Here is a 22,187-nt window from a genome sequence, read left to right on the forward strand (position 1 = left end):
CACTGTTGGGCTGCCCTTCACGCAGGGGAAAAGCACAACACCAAAGTTTCCATCAGAGCCTCTGGAAGGCACCTCACATGAGCAGGTGGAAATGGGCTGGCAGGGTGTGATGACAGTTCCGCTCTGTGCAGCGGCCGCTCCCGGTTGTGCTGTGCATGTGTTATATATTTAGCTGATCTCTTGGAGGAGGGATGCGGCATCTGAGCATGTGAGCATCTTCCTCTGCAAAGATCGAGTGGAGAGGAAACCTGTGGTGGAGAGACTTTCTGGTTGTGAAAGTAGGCTCTCCGTATGTTTGTCTTTTCTAGAAATCACCTTGTCTTTAATGCTTTGGGCAAGAGTTTGTGTTTTTGCCCTGTTCGATTCTCATAAGAGGCATTATGATGGCGAAAACAGACCTGGTTGTGAAATGAAATTATAAAAATGCTACAGTGAGACTCAGTGCCTAGGGGAAGGGTCAGTGCCCCTCCCTGTCAGCCTTTCTTCAGGAACCTAATTAACCGTGGGTCCCTACCTATTGCATTGTAAATACCTGCCCTAGGAGTCTGACTTCCTCTTTTGAAATGCAGATACCCCTGTACCAGGCTTTGGCTGGAAATTCAACAGATGCTTATGAAAAGAGCCCTTTCTTATCTATTTCTGTGAGCATGCTTTAGGTTAGAGACCCTGCAAAGGCCTTCAATCAGGGATTAGGAATTTCTTTAAAAGTGGAAAATAGCCCCAATGGTAGGATGCGTCTAAGATGGCACCTAGTAACCTATAAGTGTTGTAAGGAACTGTGGATCAAGGCTCAGAATTTGGAGTTTGTTCTCCTCTGGGCTGCTGGCATAAAGTGAAGTTTGGTGTTCTCCTGCTCTCCGAGTGCTGCTTGCTGCTGCTGCCCATCTGGACTGTTTCCCACAACAGCACTATTAAAACTTGAGGCTCAAAGTAGTGATGTATGCAACAGGCCCTGCTGGGTTGTGAAATCCGCAGAGAAACGAGCTTTTTTCCTTCTATACTCACCACGTGTGAGCTTCACCTGTGACATCTGATCACGTGATTTTCTCCATACTTGGTGAATCTGTCACTAGCCTGGTGTCCTCGGTTCATGCTCCGTGCCATCCTGAGGTCGCATGCTCTCCACAGAATGAGGGCTCTGTCCTCTGGGATGGCTCCCACTGCCAATGCCAGTTGCAAGTTCCAGGCTGTGACTTGTGCTTCTGACCCTCCTGCTGTAGATGGGAGAGTGCCACTCCCTCCTCCGATGACTTGGGCATCTGCTGCAGTGGCTCAGGGAATTCAGGAGACTTCCCATCAGTCACAGAGGGTGCTGGACAGAAGTCTAAGCAGGGGTGTGTGCTTCGGGGGGCAGCGTGGGGCGGGGGAGGTTACTGCTGCCAGGCTGGGGAGGAAGTGTGGGCCCTGCTGTTCAGAATTGGGCAAATCACAACCCCACAGACACTTGCTTTCCTGGACTTAATCATATCGACCTTGCACTTGAATTTTGAGGATGCAACGTAGGAACATACTGAGCATGGTGGCTGGTGAGAGGATCAGGGCAAAGGGCAGGCAGTGGTCATGTCATGGCCTTGCACTCCTGGCTATACTCTGCTCGGGGCACTGCTGTGGCGTGCACTGCCACCTCTGTCTCTCTGGATCGTTAGGCTGCAGCAGGAGGAAGCGGAGCTTCCAGATGCTGCGTGTGTTCCCTGCTCCTGCTCTTCTCTCCGTCTTTGCTGTGTTCACTCTTAGATGGTGACTTCACACCCTCGGCTCTGGTCTCTCCCCTGGACTCCAGACTCACTTGTCCTGCTGCATTTGTGATGTTGCTTCTCGGTGGCGGGCCGTGCAGCCGTCTGACTTGCCTGCAAACCAAGCTCAGGTCCTCATTCACCAGCTCCCCTGTGCTTGCTCTTCCCCCAGTTTTCCTAGCTCCATAAAATGACAGCACCATTCTTCCTGTTGAACTCCTCTCTTGGCTGACACCCCACGTCGAGGCTGACTTTCCCTTTCAGCCACCTGCCCCTGCTTGCCACACCTGCTGTGCTCACTCAGCCCAGGCCCCCAGTCCATGGCTTCTTGCAATAGGCGCCTAACCAGCCGAGTTGTGGAGTCTGCAGGAAGATGATGTGTGATGCAGTTATGTTATGTGATGCTATGGAAGGTGAGGGGCCTCCCCTCCATTCATGATCCTTCAGTCACACTGGTCTCCTTGCTGTTCCTGGAACACACTAAACTATTGCCTACCTCAGGGCCTTTGCATGTATGTTCCCTGGAATGCTGAAATGCCCCCAGGCCCTTCCAGGGCTCATCTGCTTTATTTTGGTCTCTCTCCAGTTAATACCTCCCTACTGAGGCCTTGCTTACATCTTTTTAGTTAACACACTTGCATCACCACCTTCTCATTTTTTAACCCACCTCAGTACTTCGCATAGCCCAACACATTAGACACTCATGTCTTGGTTTTCTGACTCTCCCACCAGGATGCAAGCCTCATATTGGCATTGACCTTTTCTTTTTTTTCTTGATAACATCTCTGAACTTGAAGTATCCATTTCTGACATGAAGTGAATCTTTAGTCACTTGTGAAGAAATGGAAGACTTGCCCAAGGTCACCCCCTGGTGAGCTGTGGAGCAGACTTTGAACCAGGTGTCTGTCTAGTCACAGAGGGCGCTGTCCTGCTCACCTTGCTCTCCGCTGGCTGCAGGGGCACCTGGAGGATGGAGAATGTAAGATGTGATGTTATAAGCATACATAGGGGTGCTCTAGTGATCGTGGGGACCTTCCCAGGGAGGAGCCTTGTGCCCCAGATTCCCCCTCACATATAAATGGGCTGCTCCTACTGGCGCCAGGTGCACCAACTTTTGTTAGAATGTCCTCGGAAGCCAGCTCTGAATTTGAAATGATCTTCCATTCGTGCTCAGGAGTAGCTCCACATGCTATCTGCACCCTGGGTCCTGCTAAGTTTTTCAGATTGAAAGCAAAACATTAACCTTCTCATGCTGTTTGCCAGGCTGCTCTCCATGGTATTTGAAGTTTTGCTTAAAACAATTTAGGCAGAAACCCTATGTGTTCTCTGGTGCCTGCTAGTGAGACCAGCGTATTGTCTCTTTATCTCAGATGACTTATCACAGATGCCCCCAAACAGATTTGGCAGGCTGCCTGAGGTGGAAAAACTGCGTTCTGGTTTCCAACTTCGAATGACCTGCTAATGGTGCTGAGTAACCCACAGCTTTTCTGGAACGGGAAAAGCATTTCTGATTTAAAGTAAACGTCTTTGTGCTGACTGCAGTTTCCATGTCTCCGATCTCTGAATTTAAAAGGAGCAGGCTTATTGTTTTTGCCAAATCATTATATTTTTTCATTTGAAGTCTGATTTCTGTAATTTAGCCATCATGGAAATGCAGGAGAACATTGCTGACCACTGAGGACAGGAGAGCAGATAGGACAGACTTTTCTGTGAGTGATGTGGGTGTTAACTGGGGAGGGAGTTTATTGGAGAATCCTATTTAGACAGGCCATGGGAGATTAAAATGGCCAGACTGAGTCATCTTTGGAGGCCCCAATGAGTTTCTTGGTTTGAAGTGCTTTGTAAACCTGAAAGTATCATGTAAATTGAAGCAGTCTGTTATTTTGATTTTTTTTTTCCCCTGAGGACCAACTAACTATGGATATGGATTTCAGGTTTGGATTAGTGTTTTAAATGCAGCCCTTGCTTGCTTGCTTGCTTATTTATTTAGTCAAAAATGTCTGCGGTTGTTTAGATTTGACATTCAGAATTCAATGACAGCAGACCCTCTCCAAACAGGCTACCTGGGTGGGGCGCAGAGAGCATGGGCCAACGCGATAACCTGCTGCCTTGACTCAGATGACTGGGCACTGCCCACACTTCTTTTGTGCTGCCTTCTTTGAACACTCAGGTGCCCACTCTCTCCCAAGACTAATGAAATCATCTGGGCTTGAAAATAAGCAAACCAGACGTTGTGCTTGTGTGGCCCTCTCCTAGCAGGATGAATGGCCTCTGTCCCTCAACACATGTTCACCTTTGGCCACAGGGAGGACACAGGCATCTGAGCTAATGAGTGCATCCCTCTTTGGTGAGTAGGCATCCCTGGGCGTGGAGACAGGCTGGGCAAGTCTGCTGCTGAGGTTTCTCTTTTGTAAACTTGAGCCATCCGGGACTGCCTCGCCTTTTGTAAAACTCCAGGGTATGAAACAGTTTCTCCAGAAGCACCTGTTGACAGTTTAAGGTCCCGTATTGGTTATCTGCTGCTGTGTAACAAACTTCTCAGAGTTTAGCAGCTTTAACCAGCAAATACTTACTACCTCATGGTTTGCATGGATTAGCCTTGTTCTATTTGCAAAGTCTGTTATGAGGTGAAATCAAGGTGTCAGCTGAGACTCGGTAGAGGATTCATTGCTGCCCAGGTTGCTGGGTGCTGGTAGCAGGCCCAGGACCTTGTGCCTGTGGCTGGATCTGTCAGTTCCATATGAGGGGGTTGTTTTCACAGGCACCTCACAAGATGGTGGCTGGGGAGGCCATCCCAGCCAGGAGCCACCTGATCTTATAACTTATCTCAGAGTAACAGTGCTTCAATTCTTCTAGATATACTTTATTAGAGTCAAGTCCGTGAGTCCAGTGCAGACTTAGCAGGTAGAGATTACACAAGAAGGTGAGAACCGGGAGGCAGGGGCCATGCGGTGCCTGAGGCGGCCTACTGGTGAGGAAAGAATGACACGTTGGAATTAGGTTTAATTATGTTATTTCCTACATAGAATTAGAGTGTCTGATATACTTATTAAAGCTGCAGTAGCTGAACCGGGCCAGTAGGAGGTCAGAGAGTTGCAGGAAAAGTTAACTAGATTCTAAGGGACCTTCTATAAACTTGTGACTGTCCAGGATCTGTCCCCAGTCATGAAGGTTAAGTGTCTTATTTTTGCATCTGCTTCCCCCAGCATGGAAGATTGCTGATTTTTAAAAAATGCTCGCCCAGAGGGCTGGTGCCTGGAAGGCCAGTAGCCTGATCACTGAGGTGTGTGGGCACGTGGTGGTTTGGGTGGCCATGTCTTCCTGATCAGCAGGATCTCCTTGTGGGGGGAGGTAATTAGGCCCAGTGAAGGTCAGCACATCTGGAAGCCAGGCAGATGGGGGGCTAACTCTGAGTTAGACATTTTGGATGCACATTAGTACCAGGTGCTGTGTGCCAGCTGGGTCCGTCTTGCGGGCACCCTCCTGCTTGCATCCACCCGGGTTGCTGTGCTGAGGGGCACGGCTGCCATCATGTTTAATGTTTCTGTCTCATTTCTAAAGGAAGCGTCCCTCAAATTCTCACTCACATGTTTTATAAAAGTTTAGTTTGTGTTTTTAAACCCAAATGATATAGGCAGGTTGATGAAAGCCATTTGTTTTCTTAACCTTATTATAAAAAAGGTGAGACCTTTGGTTGCCATCCTCCCCATTTCCTGCTCCCCAAAAGCAATTGTTTGAAACTGTTAAAACTGTTTCTTTCAGTCGTTGCCTCAGTGTCTCGGAACGACTGTTGCCACTTTCTGATTTTTCACTTGTAGGCATTATTGATTTCTCACTGTGGAAGATGGGTAACACACACCCCCACACCCCTTGGGCACAGTCACGGCATCATTTAGCTTACACCAGTATCAGGGATTGTTTTATTATACCTGAACGTGCCAAGCCATCAGGTGCAGGGTCATTTTTCCTGCACAGCCTTTCGGCGTCCCTGGAGTTAAAGCTTATTTTTCCTTTCGTTGATGCGTGTGCTCTGTGCTCATCACTGACTGATCTCCTGGTCCCCCTCAGTATGGAAACCCCCTCAGGAGGCTCAAGCACATTAAGTCACCTGTCACTCGCATCCTGAAGCGTGTCTCTGGGGCCTGTTGACCTGCCCCAGCTAGCAGCCTGCTGTTTGGTGGCTCCCAGCTCTGACTCACTTTTGTTTTTATTTCTCAAATAAGAGTTTTGAGATTTAATTCATACCATACCATTCAGCTGCTTTTACTACATTTATGAGGTTGTACAACCATCATACACCAATTCCAGAACTTTCTTATCACCCCCGAAAGCAGTTGCAGGCCCATTAGTGGTGACTGTCCCAGCTCCTGGTGAGGGCCCTGTGCTGGGCGTTTCAGGAGGACAGGTCCTCATGATGCATGGCTTTGGGAGTCTTTCCAGGTGTGCCCATGTCACAGCAAGACCCAGCACTGTATTCCTCTGCGTGGCTGAGTGGGATGCTGTGAGGACAGACCGCGCTTTGTCCATCCCTTCTTCATTTGGGGTCTTGCCACTTTTGGGGTTTTATGAAAAATCCGCCGGCTCACTGTGTGCTCATCCCCTGTAACTTGGATTCTGTGCTCTACTGTTACTGGATTTGTTTCCTCCTGTCGTGGGAGGCAGAGTGTCTGTGGGCTGTGTCTGCATGTCTGGGTGCCACCTCTCACGTGGTCGGCCGTGTGATTTGAGGTGGGAGATGTTTTTTGTTGATCCCTGGTTGGCCAAAGGGCTTTAGAACCTTAGGCTATTTCCAGTGTGAAGCCCTCTGTGACAGGTAACACTTGAGCTTTTGCTCTAGCTGCCTCTGTGCTGTGTCCCTGGTGCTGAGAAGGCGACCGTGGCCTCCCCCTGAGCCGCATGCTCACTGAGCCCTTCAGTCTTGACGTGGTGCCTGGGCCACGGGGTTTTTGAGATGTTTCGCCGTGTTCCTGCTCTGGGTCGTCTTCCCCCCTTTCTTGTGTTTCCTTTCTCGTTTTCCACTTAGTTATCTGCTGTCTCTGTTTTCTGGAAGTTTCCTGCCCTCCTGCGTTCTAGTCAGTGTTCCCTTGTGCTATCATGGTTTAGCTGCAGAAAAGAGCTTTTTAGTTCTCTGTTTTCACTTTTTGAAAACTGTTTCCCTGTTCTTGTCTTATGACGCTGTCTTCTCCCCTCTGTCTCTGTGAGCATTGCTGGTAATTTGCTTTTGAAGTCCCCCATCTCTCTCTAGAAGCTGCATTTGTTCATTCTGCTCCTGTCTTTGATCTGAGCTGCCGTCTCTCAAGGGTGGTGATTCCTGGCTCTGTGCTCTCATGTTGGAGCAGTGCCCGAGGGTGGATGGGCAGCTCCATGGAGACTGATGTGGGGTCTCAGCATGTGGTCAGGCTGTGTCATCCGGAGGTCCATCTCCTCTCCTTTCTTGGCCACTTTAGGCTCACAGGGGACCCTCTTCTGTTGCTCCCTGCAGCTGTGTGTTGGCTGCTCGCTGTGGGAGGGAGTGGGTGGAGAGGGGCAGAGTGGGAGAAGCCTAGGTGCAGGGTGTCGCTTCTCTTGCTGTTCTAAGCTGCCTGGCCCTCAGCTCAGCCCGTGCTGCTGTGTTACATATGTCACAAGCCCAGGCTGCTCTGCCGTCTGCCTGTCACTCAGGCCTGTGGCCCCTGATTTTTGGTTTCTGGCCCATCTTTCACTCCCCTTTCCCAGAGTGTGCGTGAGCATTTTGTGATTCTTTCATGAGTCCTTCCATCTTAATAGGTTGAATTTGGGTGTTGTCCACTTCTACCTGGGAGTGGAACTCTCTTACCTCACTCTCAGCTTCTGTAATTCAGTCGTTTCCTCTGTAGTTCTCTTTTTCCTTAAGGGTAAGTTTAAAAATTTAAGTTGATATCTTAATGGGATCTTGAGAGAATGTGGGTACAAGTTAATGAGTTCCAGCTCTGGTCTTTCACTAGAAGTCTTTTACATTTTTTTTCTGTAAATAACTATTTCAAGCTATAGGTTGTCCCCGGGTCACTGCAGCAGGGGCGGCAGCGGCAGTCCCCTGGCACGGGAACGGCATCGCGCAGGCGTTCTGTTGCTGGGACGCCACTGGCACAGCAGGCCCAGCCAGCTGTCCTGGTGGAGTTGTAGCCACTGGGTGGCTGGGCACGGCCACAGATCACGTCAGGTGTGGGGACTCTAGTGTTGCTCGGCCTTCCTCATGTTCACTCCCTCCTGGAGGTCACGGGGGTGAGCCTTAGATCCTCACCATCGTGGTTGCCAGGGCATCAGGAGAACTATCGTGGGGAGCACACAGCAAACAGCCTCGTGCTGAGGCTCAGGCTGAGCCTTATTCTTGGGACACACCCCTGCCGGAGGAGCTCCTTCCTGCCCTGGTTGTCCCACTTTCCTGGGAACCACGTGGCTGCAATTCCCAGTCCTCTTTTACCTGTTCTCTGGAAAAAGCCCATACATATGGATGTGCACCTGGTTGTGGGTCCTGTGCCCTGCCCTGGGAGACATCTCCCTGTGGCATGGCCTCGTGGTCACTCGTGCATTGCCAGTAGAGCATTCACAGAAGCTGTCACCCTCGGAGGGCTCGCAGAAGCCAATTCTTGGTCTTGCATGTCACCAGAACCCCATTACCGTCCTACATTAGATTGGAGGCAGGCACTACCTTGTGGTATAATGTTGTTGAAAAAGAAATTTGGCCAACATAAAAGATCCAAGTGTAGGCCCCTGTGTTGTTGGGGCAGTGATGGCTTCCATGGGATGGAAGAGTGATGAGGTTGTCCCAGACTCTTGTGCGTCTCTCCTGACAGTTCTGAAGTGAAGTTTATCCTCATTTTACTGTTATAAAATACTTTCGTGAGAACGCTGTGGTGTACAAGTATTTAGTAAGTGTGTGTGTGCATACACGTCTTGTGAATTCCTCGAATTCCGCCACATATTAAAGGATCAATGCACCTGCAATATAGAGTGTATTTAGGATTTGAAGGATGATTTAGGGTTATAAATTCCTCTCTCTGGAGAAGCCATTTGGGAAGGAAGTTTTTGTTTTTGTTTTTGTTTTTTTTTTAACTGGGAAAGTAACTTCTGATTAGTGGTAATATTCTTATGGACTGTCTTTCTTTTCCTAAAGTTGTGCCAAATCTTTGGAACGTTGACGGCGAAGTTACAGTCCCTGAACAGAAGCCAGGAGAGGTTGCTGAAGAGCTCGCAAGCTCTTACGAAAGGAAGCTCATTGAGGTAAGGTTGCCTGAGAGGAGGCTGCACGTCTATTTTGGATCTCTGCTCTGGGAACCTCTGGCGACAAGGCCTAGTCTGCTAAAATGGAGCCACTAGCAAGATGACCAATCAAGCCCCGCCCCCTCAACAGAACAAAACAGAGATAAAACCGGTATAGACAAAGGAAAGTGGAGTTGATTCTTTGAAAAATGTCACTTAATTGGAAACATCTGGCACTTGTGGTAAGGAAATGAGGGAAAGCGCACATATGTACCATTAGGAGTTAAATAAATGAAACTCAGATTTGGAGGATAAAGGCAGGAGAGAACACTGCATTCAGGCTTGTGCTGCTGAGCTGGAGGTGTAGGTAAGCAGGGCTGTGTCCTAGAATGGTATTCGATGCCAAATTCAACTGAGGGTGAGGCCCACTGCCCGAAAGAGCCAAAAAGCTGTGCTTGAAAGTTGAAAAAGCAATCAAAGAATGGCTTCTCTGGTGATGTTGAGCCTCCATGGCTTCATGGCGATTTCCAGGAACACTTTCAGGGCACCCACAGAGAGCCTTCTGCTGTTTGCATTTCCTCACAGCATTCTGTACGTGCATGTGTGTGTCTCGGTTCCAGGGTATATCACTCTTCTATTAAAAACTGACAAAGCATAAAAAAAAACTATGCATTTGTTTCATTTAGGTAAGGATGTACAAAGATTCTAGAAAGAGATTCCTCAAATTAAGCCACATATTAAAGGATCAATGCACTTACAAAATAGTGTATTTAGGATTTGAAGGATGGTTTAGCGTTAGAAATTCATCCATGTAAGTCATCTTACCAAGAAGTTAAAGAAGAAAAACCAGATATTGGGCTGGGGTTGTGGCTTAGTGGTAGAGCGCTTGCCTACCATGTGTGATACTGGGTTTGATCCTTAGCACCGTATACAAATATAAATCAAATAGTTATGTCCGTCTACAACTAAAAATATTAAAAAGAATTGATTTGGATAGGTGATGAAATTTGACAATGTTCATCGTCCATACCTGAAGAAAGTGATCTTGATGAATACGGACTGAAGTCTTTAGGCACGGTAGCATTTTATCATGAACCATTCACTGTCAGCACAATCATTGGTGAAGCTTGGGACCAAGGTTTTTATTATTTGTGTGTGTATGATGTTGTGGTACTCAGCTGGGGGTAGTATTACAGGTTGTGTCTGTAGATTCATGTCCACATGGAGGTCTATAAGGAGACTTCCAGTACTTTCTAAGACTTCTCCAGTGAGTTAATTTTATAACTAGAAAAAGACCTACTAATTGTTAATGGGAACATGCTGGAGTTGGGGTTATGGGGGTGGGTCTGGAAGAAGATGCCTTAAGCTCATTCTCAGTTTGATCTCCTATTTTTATGCCATGCTTTCTGTGGTTATTAAGCTTCCCCCTTTGTTTAGGGGTAGTTTTAAGCAGCAACCCGAGTTCCAACTCAGGTGAGCTCAAGGGAAGGTGAGCTGTGACTGGGGAGCGTGTCCAGCCCTGCATGGCCTCTTTTCCCCCGTCACAAGCCCCTCTGTGAAGACTGATTCAGTGGGGCGTGAGACTTGGTGTTGGCTGATGGCAGTGGCAGTGTTGAGCTGCCAGATGGGGGACTGGTGGCTCAGGTCAAGCTTTCTCTGACCAGCCTGTGACTCCCCCTGGGAGCAGCCAGCTATGTTCCTGAAGCAGAGACATCCTCACAGGGCACGTCCTGCCCAGACTGTGTCTCATTCTTCCTTGGTTGCATAGCCAGTTTCTGCCAGTGTTCTTCCATCTGTGACAAGCTGTAGTCTTTCATGATGCCAAGGCACTGGCTGAGCCCTCAGCTCGCCTGGATGGAGTCCTTGTCGCCGTGCTTGGGGCTGTTGCTCTGCCACCTTGTTCTTGGGTTGATGTCCACCCGCTGTGGGAGAGGAGCAGTGAGCGCCTGTGAGAGGCTGACGCAGGCTCTTCCACTTCAAAGGGCGGAAGAAGAGGCCATGCTTCGTGTCAGATAACACGGCTGTAGGGACACCCAAACCTGCGATTCACCCACTGTGAAGGGAGCTCCTGAGCATTTCACTTCTGTGTTCATCTTAGGAATCAAGAAAACCGTTGCCCCCACTGCCCATTCACACAGCACCTTTGTTCTTGGTGGCGTTGAGCCCAGGGTCAGGGCAGCTCAGAACCTAATGTTAGCACCACAGAAACATCTGTCACTAGTGGGTGACCATCAACTGCCAATGACCGGAGGTGAAAAATTTTTTTCTTCTTTTTCTGGGGCTGGGAATGTGACTCGGTGGCAGAGGGTTGCCTAGCATGTGCGAGGCCCTGGGTTCCATCCCCAGCACGGCAGAAGCAAAGAGAGCTCCTCCCTCCTTGGACTGCAGTGACGGTGCTCAGAATTTGTTTTGTAAACTCCCCTGGCTCTGATGTAAGGCATCAGAAGAGGTGGATTGGTTTTCACTAAGGGTTTTGAAGAGAAAGCCCTTGGACCCTCAAGGACAGATGCAACACCAGCTTCTTTGCATCTTTTAAGTGCAGTTTCTTTGGTTTAGATTCATTTCTGGAGATTTTTGCATTCTATTCTAGCAGTTGGCTTTAATAAGAATGTCAGATATGGGAGGCATTTGGACTTTGATTGTACCTGGTGGCCTGCAGGGCACACACTGTCCCTTGTCGTACTGAGTTCAGGTTGTCGCTTTCTCCCATGAGTCCCTGGGTAGGCCACCCAGGATATTAAGCCCCAGTCAGCCAATAAAAGCTGCTAGTGGGTTGCTTTGGGGATTGAGCACAAAGATCCAGGTTATGACCTGGAGCAGACGGGAAGTGCCCTTGTGCCCGTTTCTCCCTTGGTTCCTACGTCCTTTTGGGGGCTACCTTTTCTCAGTTGCCTTGTTGAGTCAGAAAATCCAAGCACTCTGCCCTCCCTTGGCTCAGGATGGGCATTTAGTCTGAAGTGGGGCAGCTGGGATTCAATTCCTGAATCACACAGGAATGCAAAGGTGCTGGGGAGGCCATCTGGTCGGCCAAAAGCCACATGAAGCATTGTTCCACATACTGATTACAGTGCACCTGCTGAGGCTCCCCTGGTATCCCTGGGTTGCACTTGCCACAGCTGTTCTGGGTCCAGTTCCTTCTGAGCCAGATGCTCCCACTTTCCTCGCTGTTTACAGTCAGTGTTCTCTGACTTTAGCTTAGAATCTGCTTCTGTTGCTTGCCACTGAAGTGTCCCAACTTAGAGGATTTAAGATAGATATGTGTTACTTCCCTTTTTATCCTCCTCCACACCCTGCCCACTGGAGTTCAGTTCTCCTCTGTGCTGTCCTCTGACTGCCCTGAGTCTTGCCCTGTGCCCCAGCACTGCCTGTCTAGCCTCTGCAAACGGAACTTTGCTTCTGTCCATATGGCAGGGCTCAGCCAGCTGTAGACTGGTTTCTCAGGTTCTGGGATACTCGTCACTTACTGGATGAGTGTAGTTAGTCCCAAGGTTTTTGCTCATTGGTGAAATAAATGGTATATTAGCAGTATTTATTCTCATTATAATGACAGGTTTGCTATTTATGGATAAGTAAGCTTAAGCATCAAGCTGGCAAGAAGTAAACCCATAATGACATGCTGCAGAGAGCTGTGGATGTGATCATCATTTTAATAAAACTCAAAAGTTCCCGAATCAATTGAGACCTTGGACACAGAAACATCGCAATGTTGGCTTACACGTTGTCTCCTATGGGTCCCGATAGGAGATGTAACTGGGAGTCATTTTTATTTTTATTTTTATTTTTTTTACGTAAAAGATGCATGGATTTAAAAATAAAAAGTCACACCCAAAAGTTACAGTAATTCTTCATTAACGTTGACTATCTGGTGAGTGTTCAAGTTTCCAGTTCAAATCATGTTTGAATAAGAAGCCACACGGCAGCTAGTGGATGAATTTCTGTCTTTTAATCTACAGGTTTCCCACCTCTATCTCCCCTTCTCTTTCTGTTTTACTTGTAATTTATTAGTTGGAAAAACTGGGTCATTAATCCTGGAGAATTGCTCCCACTGGTGCTTTCTGAGGTCTGTTTTACACTTGGGACCCTGTAACCTGTTAGGGTTTGGTGACATTCATTTAATGACAGCAACTACAAATGCCAATGATAATGATGTTGATAGTTACCCTCTATTTATGCTGACTGCTATTTCCAGGCAATGTGTTAATTGCATTACATAGACTGTCTAATGTTTGCTGCATCATTATGGATGAGGAAACTGGGGCTTGGCAGTGATAAGTCGCTGGTCTGTGTTCAGGAGGCTGCCCCGCCGGTGTTGAACCAGGACTTGACCTTGGCTGACTCCACACTTGGTGTTCTTTCTGTTACCTTCTGTGGCCTTCCCTGTACCTGCTAGGAACAGGAGCTGGGACTTGCTTGTCGGCTGGCTAAGGGAGTTAGGACAGTGAAAGTGGTGGCAAGCCTGCGAGCTCGTAGCTTGTCAAGCCCACAGGGATAATTGAAGGGACAAGGAGAAAAATGGCAGCTGGCAGACGGTTCCCAATGTGAGCACGTATCGGCGTAAACAAACCTGTATGCTTGCTTAGATGCCAGGCCCATCAGACACCTCTTGTCCTCTGCCTGTTCCTGAGCATTGGTGTGACCTGTCCAGGGCAGAAGAAGGGCCAGAGCTTGCTTTTGGAGGCCCTTGGTTCTTTCCTCCTCTCCTGGCCTTCCAGTTACCCATCATGTTGGGGCAGAGCATGCACAGCTGCAGGTCACAACTGGGCCTCTCTGCAGGCCCCCTGCTCCCAGAGCATTTGTCCTTGCTGATCTTGTGGGTTCTTTTCCAGGAGATCTTTGGGCACCTCATTCCTACTACTTCACGGCATGGTCTCCGTCCTCAGTGGCGATGGTGTCCAGGCTCAGCTCCATGCCATTTGCTCTGCCTGGTGTGTGCTGTTGAGCCTCTGTTTCCCTCGAGGTCTCACTGCTGGGAGGGCCTAGAGTGGGTCTGCAGCACTGGGAACGCACAGATGAACTTCCACAGAGAACACTTGGAACGTGATCCGACACTCTTTTTTGGGCAACAGATAAAAATACTTGTAATTATAGTGGCTGGTTTTCAGCTTTTCAGACCCACACTATTTTGGTCCTGTTTTATATTTGCTTTCCTCCCTGAGGTGGGAAGTGGTTTCTTGAAGCTACTTGTGGGCCCCCAGCAGGAGTGTCTGGTCTTGGTTGAGGGGCCTCAGGGGGTATGGTCCTCTTAGAGTTGGATGTGCCTGGTGAAGGGACAGGGCTGTCCTACGTGCTGGGTGGGCTGAGCCTGCTCATAACATCGAGGGCTCTTCGCTTAAGGGGTAGAGCTGTGGAGACTGGGGGAGGGTGGCTGAGCTCAGTGCTCTTGGTAGAACGATGAAGAACTACTCCTGGCTGGTCTGCTTGGGCCATGTCCCTGCTCGAAACTCTCCAGTGGTTCACCTTTTCCCTAACTTCATCTACAGGAAGTACGTTGTGTTGATATAAAACCCTCATGCTATGGCTCTTGCCTCGTCTTCAGCTCTATTTCATTCAGACCTTATTCTGAGCTGGTTTGTTTCCCAAGTGTATACCTTTACACAGGTAAGCTTTTCTCCCCAGAACGTTGTTTTCTTTCCATAGATCCTCCCCTTCCCATTTTCCCTGGCTGACTTCTTGTCTTTAAGATCTCCTCCTGGAAACCTTTGCTGGTCACCCCCTGCATCCCTGAAGAAGAGGTTCAGACCCCATGCTGTCTCGTGTGTGCTGAATGTCTCCTCTCCTGATCCTGGTGGCGCTGGTTTTGGGTTTGTCCTTCCCGTCTGTTCTTATTTACCTCTTTCCCCATGTCCTTCCACTCTGCCAGGAGTGGCGCAGTGGTGGCTGTTGAGGTGTCTTGTTCTCTGTCTCAGCCCAGCCTCCAGCACCGTCCCCGGCACCTGGCTGGCACCTGTATTATTTAATAGACTTTTCATTGCAGGCAACAGAATACTTGGCTCAAACTGGCTCTGGCAGAGATTAAACTTCATCAAGGCCCACTTCATTTTTCTCTCCTCAGACACACAGGACAGGCACATTTTCCAGTGTCCTTTATGTGTAGATTGGAACTGTGTGACCACTCTGGCCAAAGGGCTGTAAGCAGATGTGGTTAGAGTCACCTCAGCTGAAGGACATTAGAGTTGAGGTGGGTTTTCTTAGTGGTCCTGCAGCCCTGCTTCTGTGTGGCATCACTGCAAGGTGACACTGGCTTGGATCCCTGAGTTCCTGCTTAGAGGGGAGCCTCCCTGTCGTGCTGCAGGGTCCACTGCAGGCTTGGGAAGAAGAGGAGCGGACCTTTGTCTGAGTCGCTGGGGTGTCAGGGTGCTGGTTATGATGCAGAGCACCGTCCGTCCTCATGGTCTGTGGAAAGGGAGAGTCTGGCTGTAGGGATGGTCCAGGAGCCGTGTCACCAGCTTCCTGTTTTTCTAGCCCTAGTTCTACCGTTTCTGGGTTGAAATCCTTCTGGTAGGTTTCCCGCCATGCGCACAGATGGCTGTGATCAATTCTGGGCAAAGAGTTCTTCTTCCAGGTTCACATTTGGAGGAGAAAGCAAGAGTCTGTCTCTCCATGCCTGGCAGAGCCTTGCGTTCTTGTGGTGGAGCCAGTTTAGGTTCCACTCCTGCGTCTGAGCTGCTGCCAGCATCTGGCTCCTGCTGAGGAGAGGGAAGCACCCATTGAGACACTGTGAATGAAGGTCCGGGAGGGGGTGGCACCTGGGGAAATGATACCATGGAGACTGACGGCCAGGTTCACTTTGGAGGTGTGCGACTACAAGGAAGAGTGGGGGCCAGATCATCTGTGGGCACCCCGATGAACCAACCCTCTCCCTTGACTTAAGGGACACATGTCCTATGGAAGGTCAGCGCCATCCAAGAGGAGTTTGTGGCAGCAAGCAAGACAGAAGAGGGGCTGGTAATGGAGGGCAAGGAGTGGGAGTCTCAGAAGACGGCGCAGGAATGTTCATTTCTGAGCTGGGCTTGGGAGGTAGGGGTGGTAGAAACTGAGGCTCAGAATGGTTGCGTGGAGGATCCTAGGTCACACAGCGGGGGAGTGGTGGCACTGGGCTTCAAACACAGTTCTGAAGCCTTGGTACTGAGATCCTTTCACCTCGTTCTTCAGTGTGTTGGCTCACAAAGATGTCACCAGGAGAGTGGGGGCCCTCATCTGAGGTGAAGCTTACCACTTCTTTTCCAGATGCATTTTGTGTACTTCCTCCAGCCAAAGACTTTTCTCAAGATTTAAAGACATTCAAAATTGGATTGGGAGCAACTTTGAGATTTTGTTGCTTCTCCTGATTCATCACAGAGCAAAATTAATCAAGCGAATTATGTAGCTCAGCTAATAACTTGCTTTGATCTAATAGCTCTGTAGAAAGAACAAATTGAGCGTTTTTATTTAATCCACTTTGGGGGCATGTTTGAGTGTGTTAAAAAATGAAAGCAAAAAGAACCCTTTTTCTTTATTAATTTTGAGCCATTCTCTTGTGTTGGGAAGCTGCAGGTATCCTTCTCAGTGATTGCTGGGGATCCCTCTCAGGCTGGCTGGCTCTCTGTTAAGTTGTCCAGTGCTTGTGCTAGGCCAGGTGGGTATTGGGGCAATTTGTTTCATTTGATCCTCAGTCATTCTGTGGTGGCATTATCCTGTCCTCGTTTTATAGAGAAGGACACTGAGGCATGGTAACTTGCTGATGTTTAAGTTCACATGTGGAATCAATGGTAGAACTGGGAGTCGGATTCCAGACCTGAAGCTCATAACCTCTCAGTTGAAAACAGCCACGAATTCGAATGACAAGACAATGTCAGAATGCAAGGATCCAAATCAGGGCTCTGGGCGTGTGCCTGTTTCCTGCTCATCTCTGAGAGCTTCAGGTGTCCTCGTTTATAGCCTGGGAACATGGGAACAGTCATTTCTCATGTGTAGCCCTTGGGGATCAAATGAAGACTCCTCACATGTTGATTATGGTGCCCTCTCCTCCTGAGTGGGGTGCATCAGGAGGCAACCTGCTGGGGTTGCAGATAGCATTGCCCCCGAGGGGCGTGAGGTTGCCATAGCCTCGTCTTCTCTTGGGCCTGCCTGCTCTGATGGGCAGGGTGAGTGAGTCCTGGCGCTGAGCCCACAGTTGCTCCCACCCCACACCCTGCAGTCTGGAGAGGAATCTGGGCAGCCTTCGGCTTATGTATCAGCAGAAAGCACTGCCGTTTGTCCCTGGTTTCTGATCCCGACTGCTGGCCCGTCTCCCTTGCTTGGGGCTGAGGACAGCTCCTCTTGGGCAGAGGCTGGACCTCTGTGTTCCAGGCGGACTCCCCGCCTTCCTCCTGGCTGCTGTCACATGGCTGAGGGCAGCACCACCATGGAACTGCTCTGGACTCCTCTAGGCCTTCAGCGCAGGTCTCAGGTGGGCAGACCCCCAGAGACAGGGTCCTTTCCTTCCCACATCCCTGGTTCTTCACTTCTCCCTGCCCCGGTTTTGGCTTTACGAGGTCTCCCAGCAGTGTGGTCACTGGCTCCCGTGAGGGAGGCCTGCACCCGCCAGAGGACCCTGAAGTCCTGCTTGCTCAGCCTCCACTCTTACGACTTTTCCATGGGTGTCTTTGGAGAGGCCTCCAGAATTCTTTGCCCTTCCTCCAACTCGGGAACTTTGGTTTGCCAAGTTGCTCACAACTTTCTTACTTTTTTTTTTCTTCCCAAAAAACAACTCTCACAGCTTTTCTTGTGGCTAATTTCCCCCTTCAGTATCCTACTTTTTCTGCAACTTCCGTTGAAAAAGGTAAATTTTACCTCTAGAACCGGTGAAGCCGAGAGCCGGATATACCCTGTCTCCTCAGGCTTCCTGGTGTGACTCACAGGTTCTGTTTTCAGCCTGCCAGAGCCAACTGTCAGCCGCTCCTGCACAGTGACAAGCACGCTGAAAAGTTCCTTTTCCCTCCACGGAACTTCACAGCGCCCCACCCGCTGCTCCTCTGGGCCACGCAGGCAACTCTGTGCCCTGCTGTGGGCAAAAGATGCTATTTCTTTAGCAGAGGAGATTGAAATTGGGTTCTGTCAATTTCTCTCCCACACCCTCCAGGTGGCTTTAAAAAAAATCTTTTAAGATAGAGAAGAGAGACCATCTTTGCAAAAACTTGAAAACTTGGTTTCAGCAAAGATTTGGCCACATGTCCCCGTTGAGAACCAGTGCTCGGGGGGATACTACTTCTAAGTGTTAAAATCTGGGCTGGAGAATAGGAATTTTTGACTTTTCCTTGTTGTTCTATTTATGTGATTGTTTTATTTTCCAAACAGAAGTAATGCCTAGCCCCAGCCAAAGCTCTCCCTTGGTTTGGCGTTCCCCGAGGTCCTGTCCTCTGGACCCCTGGCTTCCTCCCCTCCTTGGTCCTTCACCTTTTGCCTCTGCAGGCAGCCTCCCTGGGAGGAGTGGTGAGAACTAGGAGTGCAGAAGGTAGTCACCAGGGCTGTGGTGGGGACCTGGGAGGTGTTGTCAGAGGGTGCAAACATATTTTGGGGCTCTAAAGTCCTGTGTAATGACTATAGTTATACTGCGGAATAGACCTTAAGTGTCTGTCCTTTACCACTGGTCCCTCACCACTACCACATGCAAAATAGTAACCATGGCCATGATGGACGTGTTAATTAACCTGATTATATCAGATTGTCATGTTGTACGCCTTGAATGTATACCATTTCTGTCAGTTGTATGTTAGTAAAGCTGGAATTAAAATGTAAGCCATGGACCTTGGGTTCAGTTCTGGGTCCACCTTTCTCCCCGAGCAGCTCTGGGCAACCTTCCTATTGGCTGCACCTCACTCTTCCCCGCTGGGTAGTGGGAATGGTGCACTTGTGCCCTGGCCTGATATGTAGATGGTGGCTGCACAGTGCGCAGTCAGCGATGCCTGGGACAGCGGGGGCTACAGCCGCACCGACAGCAGCACTGTTCTTCTGCGAGGTCCCTCATGCTCCAGGGCCTGGCTCTGCATGGCTGCTCTGTCACGTTCCCCAGTGCTTCACACTTAGCCAGAGTTTGAGCAAGACTTGGGAATTTGATGCTTCATTGCTGTTTTCCACTTGATCATGGGCAAGTTTTGAACTTCTGCAGACTTCACTTTTCTCATCTGTAAAGTGAGAATATTAATGGTTCCTCTTTCACAGTGTTTTTGTAAAGAAGTTAACATGTCTGTAACATTTAGACCCTTAGCAAGAGCCATTTATATGCACATACTGCTTCTGCATTTCTCTGCCATTGAGAGTGAGAAAAATCTCCATTCTCCTCCAGAAAGGTCAGACATGCTGTGCCGTCCCTGTGGCATCTGTCAGGGGTAGTTGGTGTGGGTGTTCCTGGAGGTGCAGCTGTTACAGTGTGGGTTATAATGACAACAGTCAATTGGTTTAGTGTGTGGCATGTGTATAATATTCCTGGTGCGTTTACAGTTGTCACCTATGTTGATTCTGCATAATGCAGATGGGGGAGGGGAACCAAGGCTTAGATTCATTCATTTATTCACTCTTCAGAATAGTGAGTTGGTCCCTGTACATCCTCTAGATGTGACCAGTAGGCTTTTATTAAAAAAAAACTGTGAATTTACATATTTAAACTTAATATTTTAATGTGATATTTCAAGTTGTCCTGTCTTTGGCCCATGGGACGGTAGTTAGTTGGACTCCCTTTAAGAGTAGTGGATCTCTGCTCTCCTGCTGAACATGAAAACCTAAAGCTGGGGTGTCATGGCCCCTGTTTCTCCTTCATGCTCCAGGCCTGGAGTAGGCTATTTCTCATGGTACCCTGGTTCATTTGCTAGAAAAAGGTATTTATACTTACAGTGTGGGTGACAGGCTGTTCGCGTTGCTCATTAGGTCGGGTACTGTTTCCTATTACTTTGCAGCTGTCAAAGGTAGAAAATCTTTCCCTCCTTCCCTCGCTCCCTCCCTCATTGCTCAGTAGAATATATATTATGAATTCATACATGCATTTCCAAGTCAAATTTAGAAATATGGGTTTTTTTATTTTACCTTGACTTAATATTTGTACCTTTTTTACATGCTGAAAAATTTCTTAATGGCATAAATAGAAATGTCTCATGGGTCTTTCCTGGTCTGATAGTTGACTAATGTCCGCTCCATGTAGTTTTAATTCATATTTTTCCACGGGTGGAAAAACTCTCCGGATCCCCATCTTCCCTCGCTGTCCAGACAGGGTAAGGCCCGTCATGCCTGGCGCGCCTCTGCTGCTGCCTGGGCTCTGTGGCTGCTTCTTGGCTTCCCCAGCTCGGGCCACTCCTATGGAGAAGGACCTGCTGTTCTCTTCTCACCTCCTTCCTCCTCCTCCCCCTCTTCTCATTGCTTGGCCTTGGGTTTGGCCTTGAATGACTTAATCGTTCTGACAGTTTTTACTTAGAACCACTGACCTCAGTCCCTTTCCAACTCCCACAGAGCACTAGTGGGAGGACATGGCGATACAGGAGAGCAACTACGGAGAAAAGCCAAGTGCACACCGTCCACGCTGGCCTTTCGGGAACTTGCATGGTCGACATTAAGTTCCTAGGCTGGGCCTCAGTGGCGTTTAGGATTAGTCAGTTCTTTGTTGTAGGGGGCTGTCCTGTGCCTTGTAGGATGCTAGTGACTCCACCCACGGGGTGACAGTAGCATCCCTCTCTCCCAAACTCTCTCTAGATGTTGCCAACCCTGCCCTTGATGGTGAAAATGGCCTTGGTTAAGGACTGCTGGGCTAAGGGCACCTAGCACTGAACAGACCACTGAGGATTCCCTCTCAACATGTCCTTCCTACAGTTTTCTCCATCTCTGCGGATGGCTCACCTTCCTTCCAAGTAGTTACTGAAGTTAAAAGACCTAGGTCCTCCTCTGTCCTCACTCCACACCTAGGTACTGAGTGGTGGTGGTGGCCGCTCTCTGGGGCATGTCATAAACCAGCCATTTTTCACCATAGGCCTAACCTACAACTTCTTTTGCCTGGAATATGTCAGCAGACTCCACCTGCTATCCCTGAGCTGGCTCTAAGTTGTCCTTACTCTTGTGTCTGCCCCCCTCTCCCACCTTACCTACCAGCACCTCCTGTTTCTTCCACTCTGGGTCCCCTTTGGTCTTCCTAGAACATGCCACCTTCACTCTATCCACAGAGCCTGCGCTCCCGGCCCCCCCCCCCAAATCTCTGCTTGGCTCACTCCTGTCCTCGGCTAGTCTGCTTAGACGGCATCTTCCTTTGGGGTAAGCTTCCACATGACCCTCTATGTTCTTCACTGAACCTTCACGATCTCCAGTCACCTGGTTTATGTCTTTCCTTGCTTCCTTCTTGCCTGTCTCCCTCCTGGGAGGCAGAGATGGTGGCAGTCTGCTTTGCCCCTGCTACATACCAACTCAGGGACTGCACTCTGCATGTGACAGGCACTGAGTCTCTATCTGTGGCATGAATGGTCTAGCGTTTCTCAGGGAGGGCTGCAGTCAGTGGCCCTAGTCCTATGGACAGGAAAGATCTCGACCTTCCTCAGAGGCTCTCTGTCGTGTGTGGTTGTGTGTCCCTGCTGGTGCCATCATTTCCCTCCTTATCTGATATTGTGCCGCTGTTCCTCATCCTCTGCACCACACTTCAGGGCCTCTCATCTGAGAGTAAACTCTGATCATATAAAAAGATGATTTGCTTGGAATCTGATTCCGTCTCAGTAGGTGACGTAGGAAGGGGTCTAGTGTGCATAAGGTTCTCTCTGCTGGAGTCTAAATGTGTTTTATTTATTTATTTATTTATTTTTTAATTTTTTAATTTTTTTTTATTGGTTGTTCACAACATTACAAAGCTTAAATGTGTGTTGTCTGATGACCTAAACCAGGGCTAGGTTGAGAGACCAGAAGAGAAAGCCCAGGGATGGGCACCTGGCTCTGTATGGGCCAGACGGTGGGCCCTGTGGGCAGGTCATTGTCGGAACTGCTCAGCTTCCCCAGGTAGCAGGAAGCTCCTGAGTGTGAACCACGGTGTGGCTGCATTCCACTAAGCCTTTGTCAAACCGATTTTCAAAAGATAGAAATCAACTTCTGCAGTTCAGAGGGGGCAGCCTTACATGTTTTTAGTACAGTGCTCTTCTACTTACTATTGATTGTGTTACCCACTATCTTAGTCTATTTTGGCAGTTATAGCAAAATACCATAACAGGATAGCCTACAAACAACAGAAATTTATTCCTTACAGTTTCCAGTTTGGGA

At 48.9% G+C, this 22,187-nt stretch overlaps 1 protein-coding gene across 2 annotated transcripts in view; it reads left to right on the plus strand.

Annotated features, from left to right (window-relative positions):
* Positions 1–22,187, plus strand: part of SNX29 (sorting nexin 29) — a 388,450-nt gene that overhangs the window by 194,203 nt on the left and 172,060 nt on the right. For both annotated transcript variants that reach the window (XR_014022540.1, XM_081298376.1), the window contains exon 15: positions 8,866–8,972. Coding sequence is in view for 1 of the 2 variants with exons in the window: in XM_081298376.1 (XP_081154502.1) it covers positions 8,866–8,972 (107 nt within the window). In the remaining variant the exon portion in view is untranslated. The remainder of the gene's footprint in view (positions 1–8,865; positions 8,973–22,187) is intronic.

The sequence above is a fragment of the Spermophilus citellus genome, assembly GCF_964194105.1.
Source record: "Spermophilus citellus genome assembly, chromosome: 6".
NCBI classification, from domain to species: domain Eukaryota; kingdom Metazoa; phylum Chordata; class Mammalia; order Rodentia; family Sciuridae; genus Spermophilus; species Spermophilus citellus.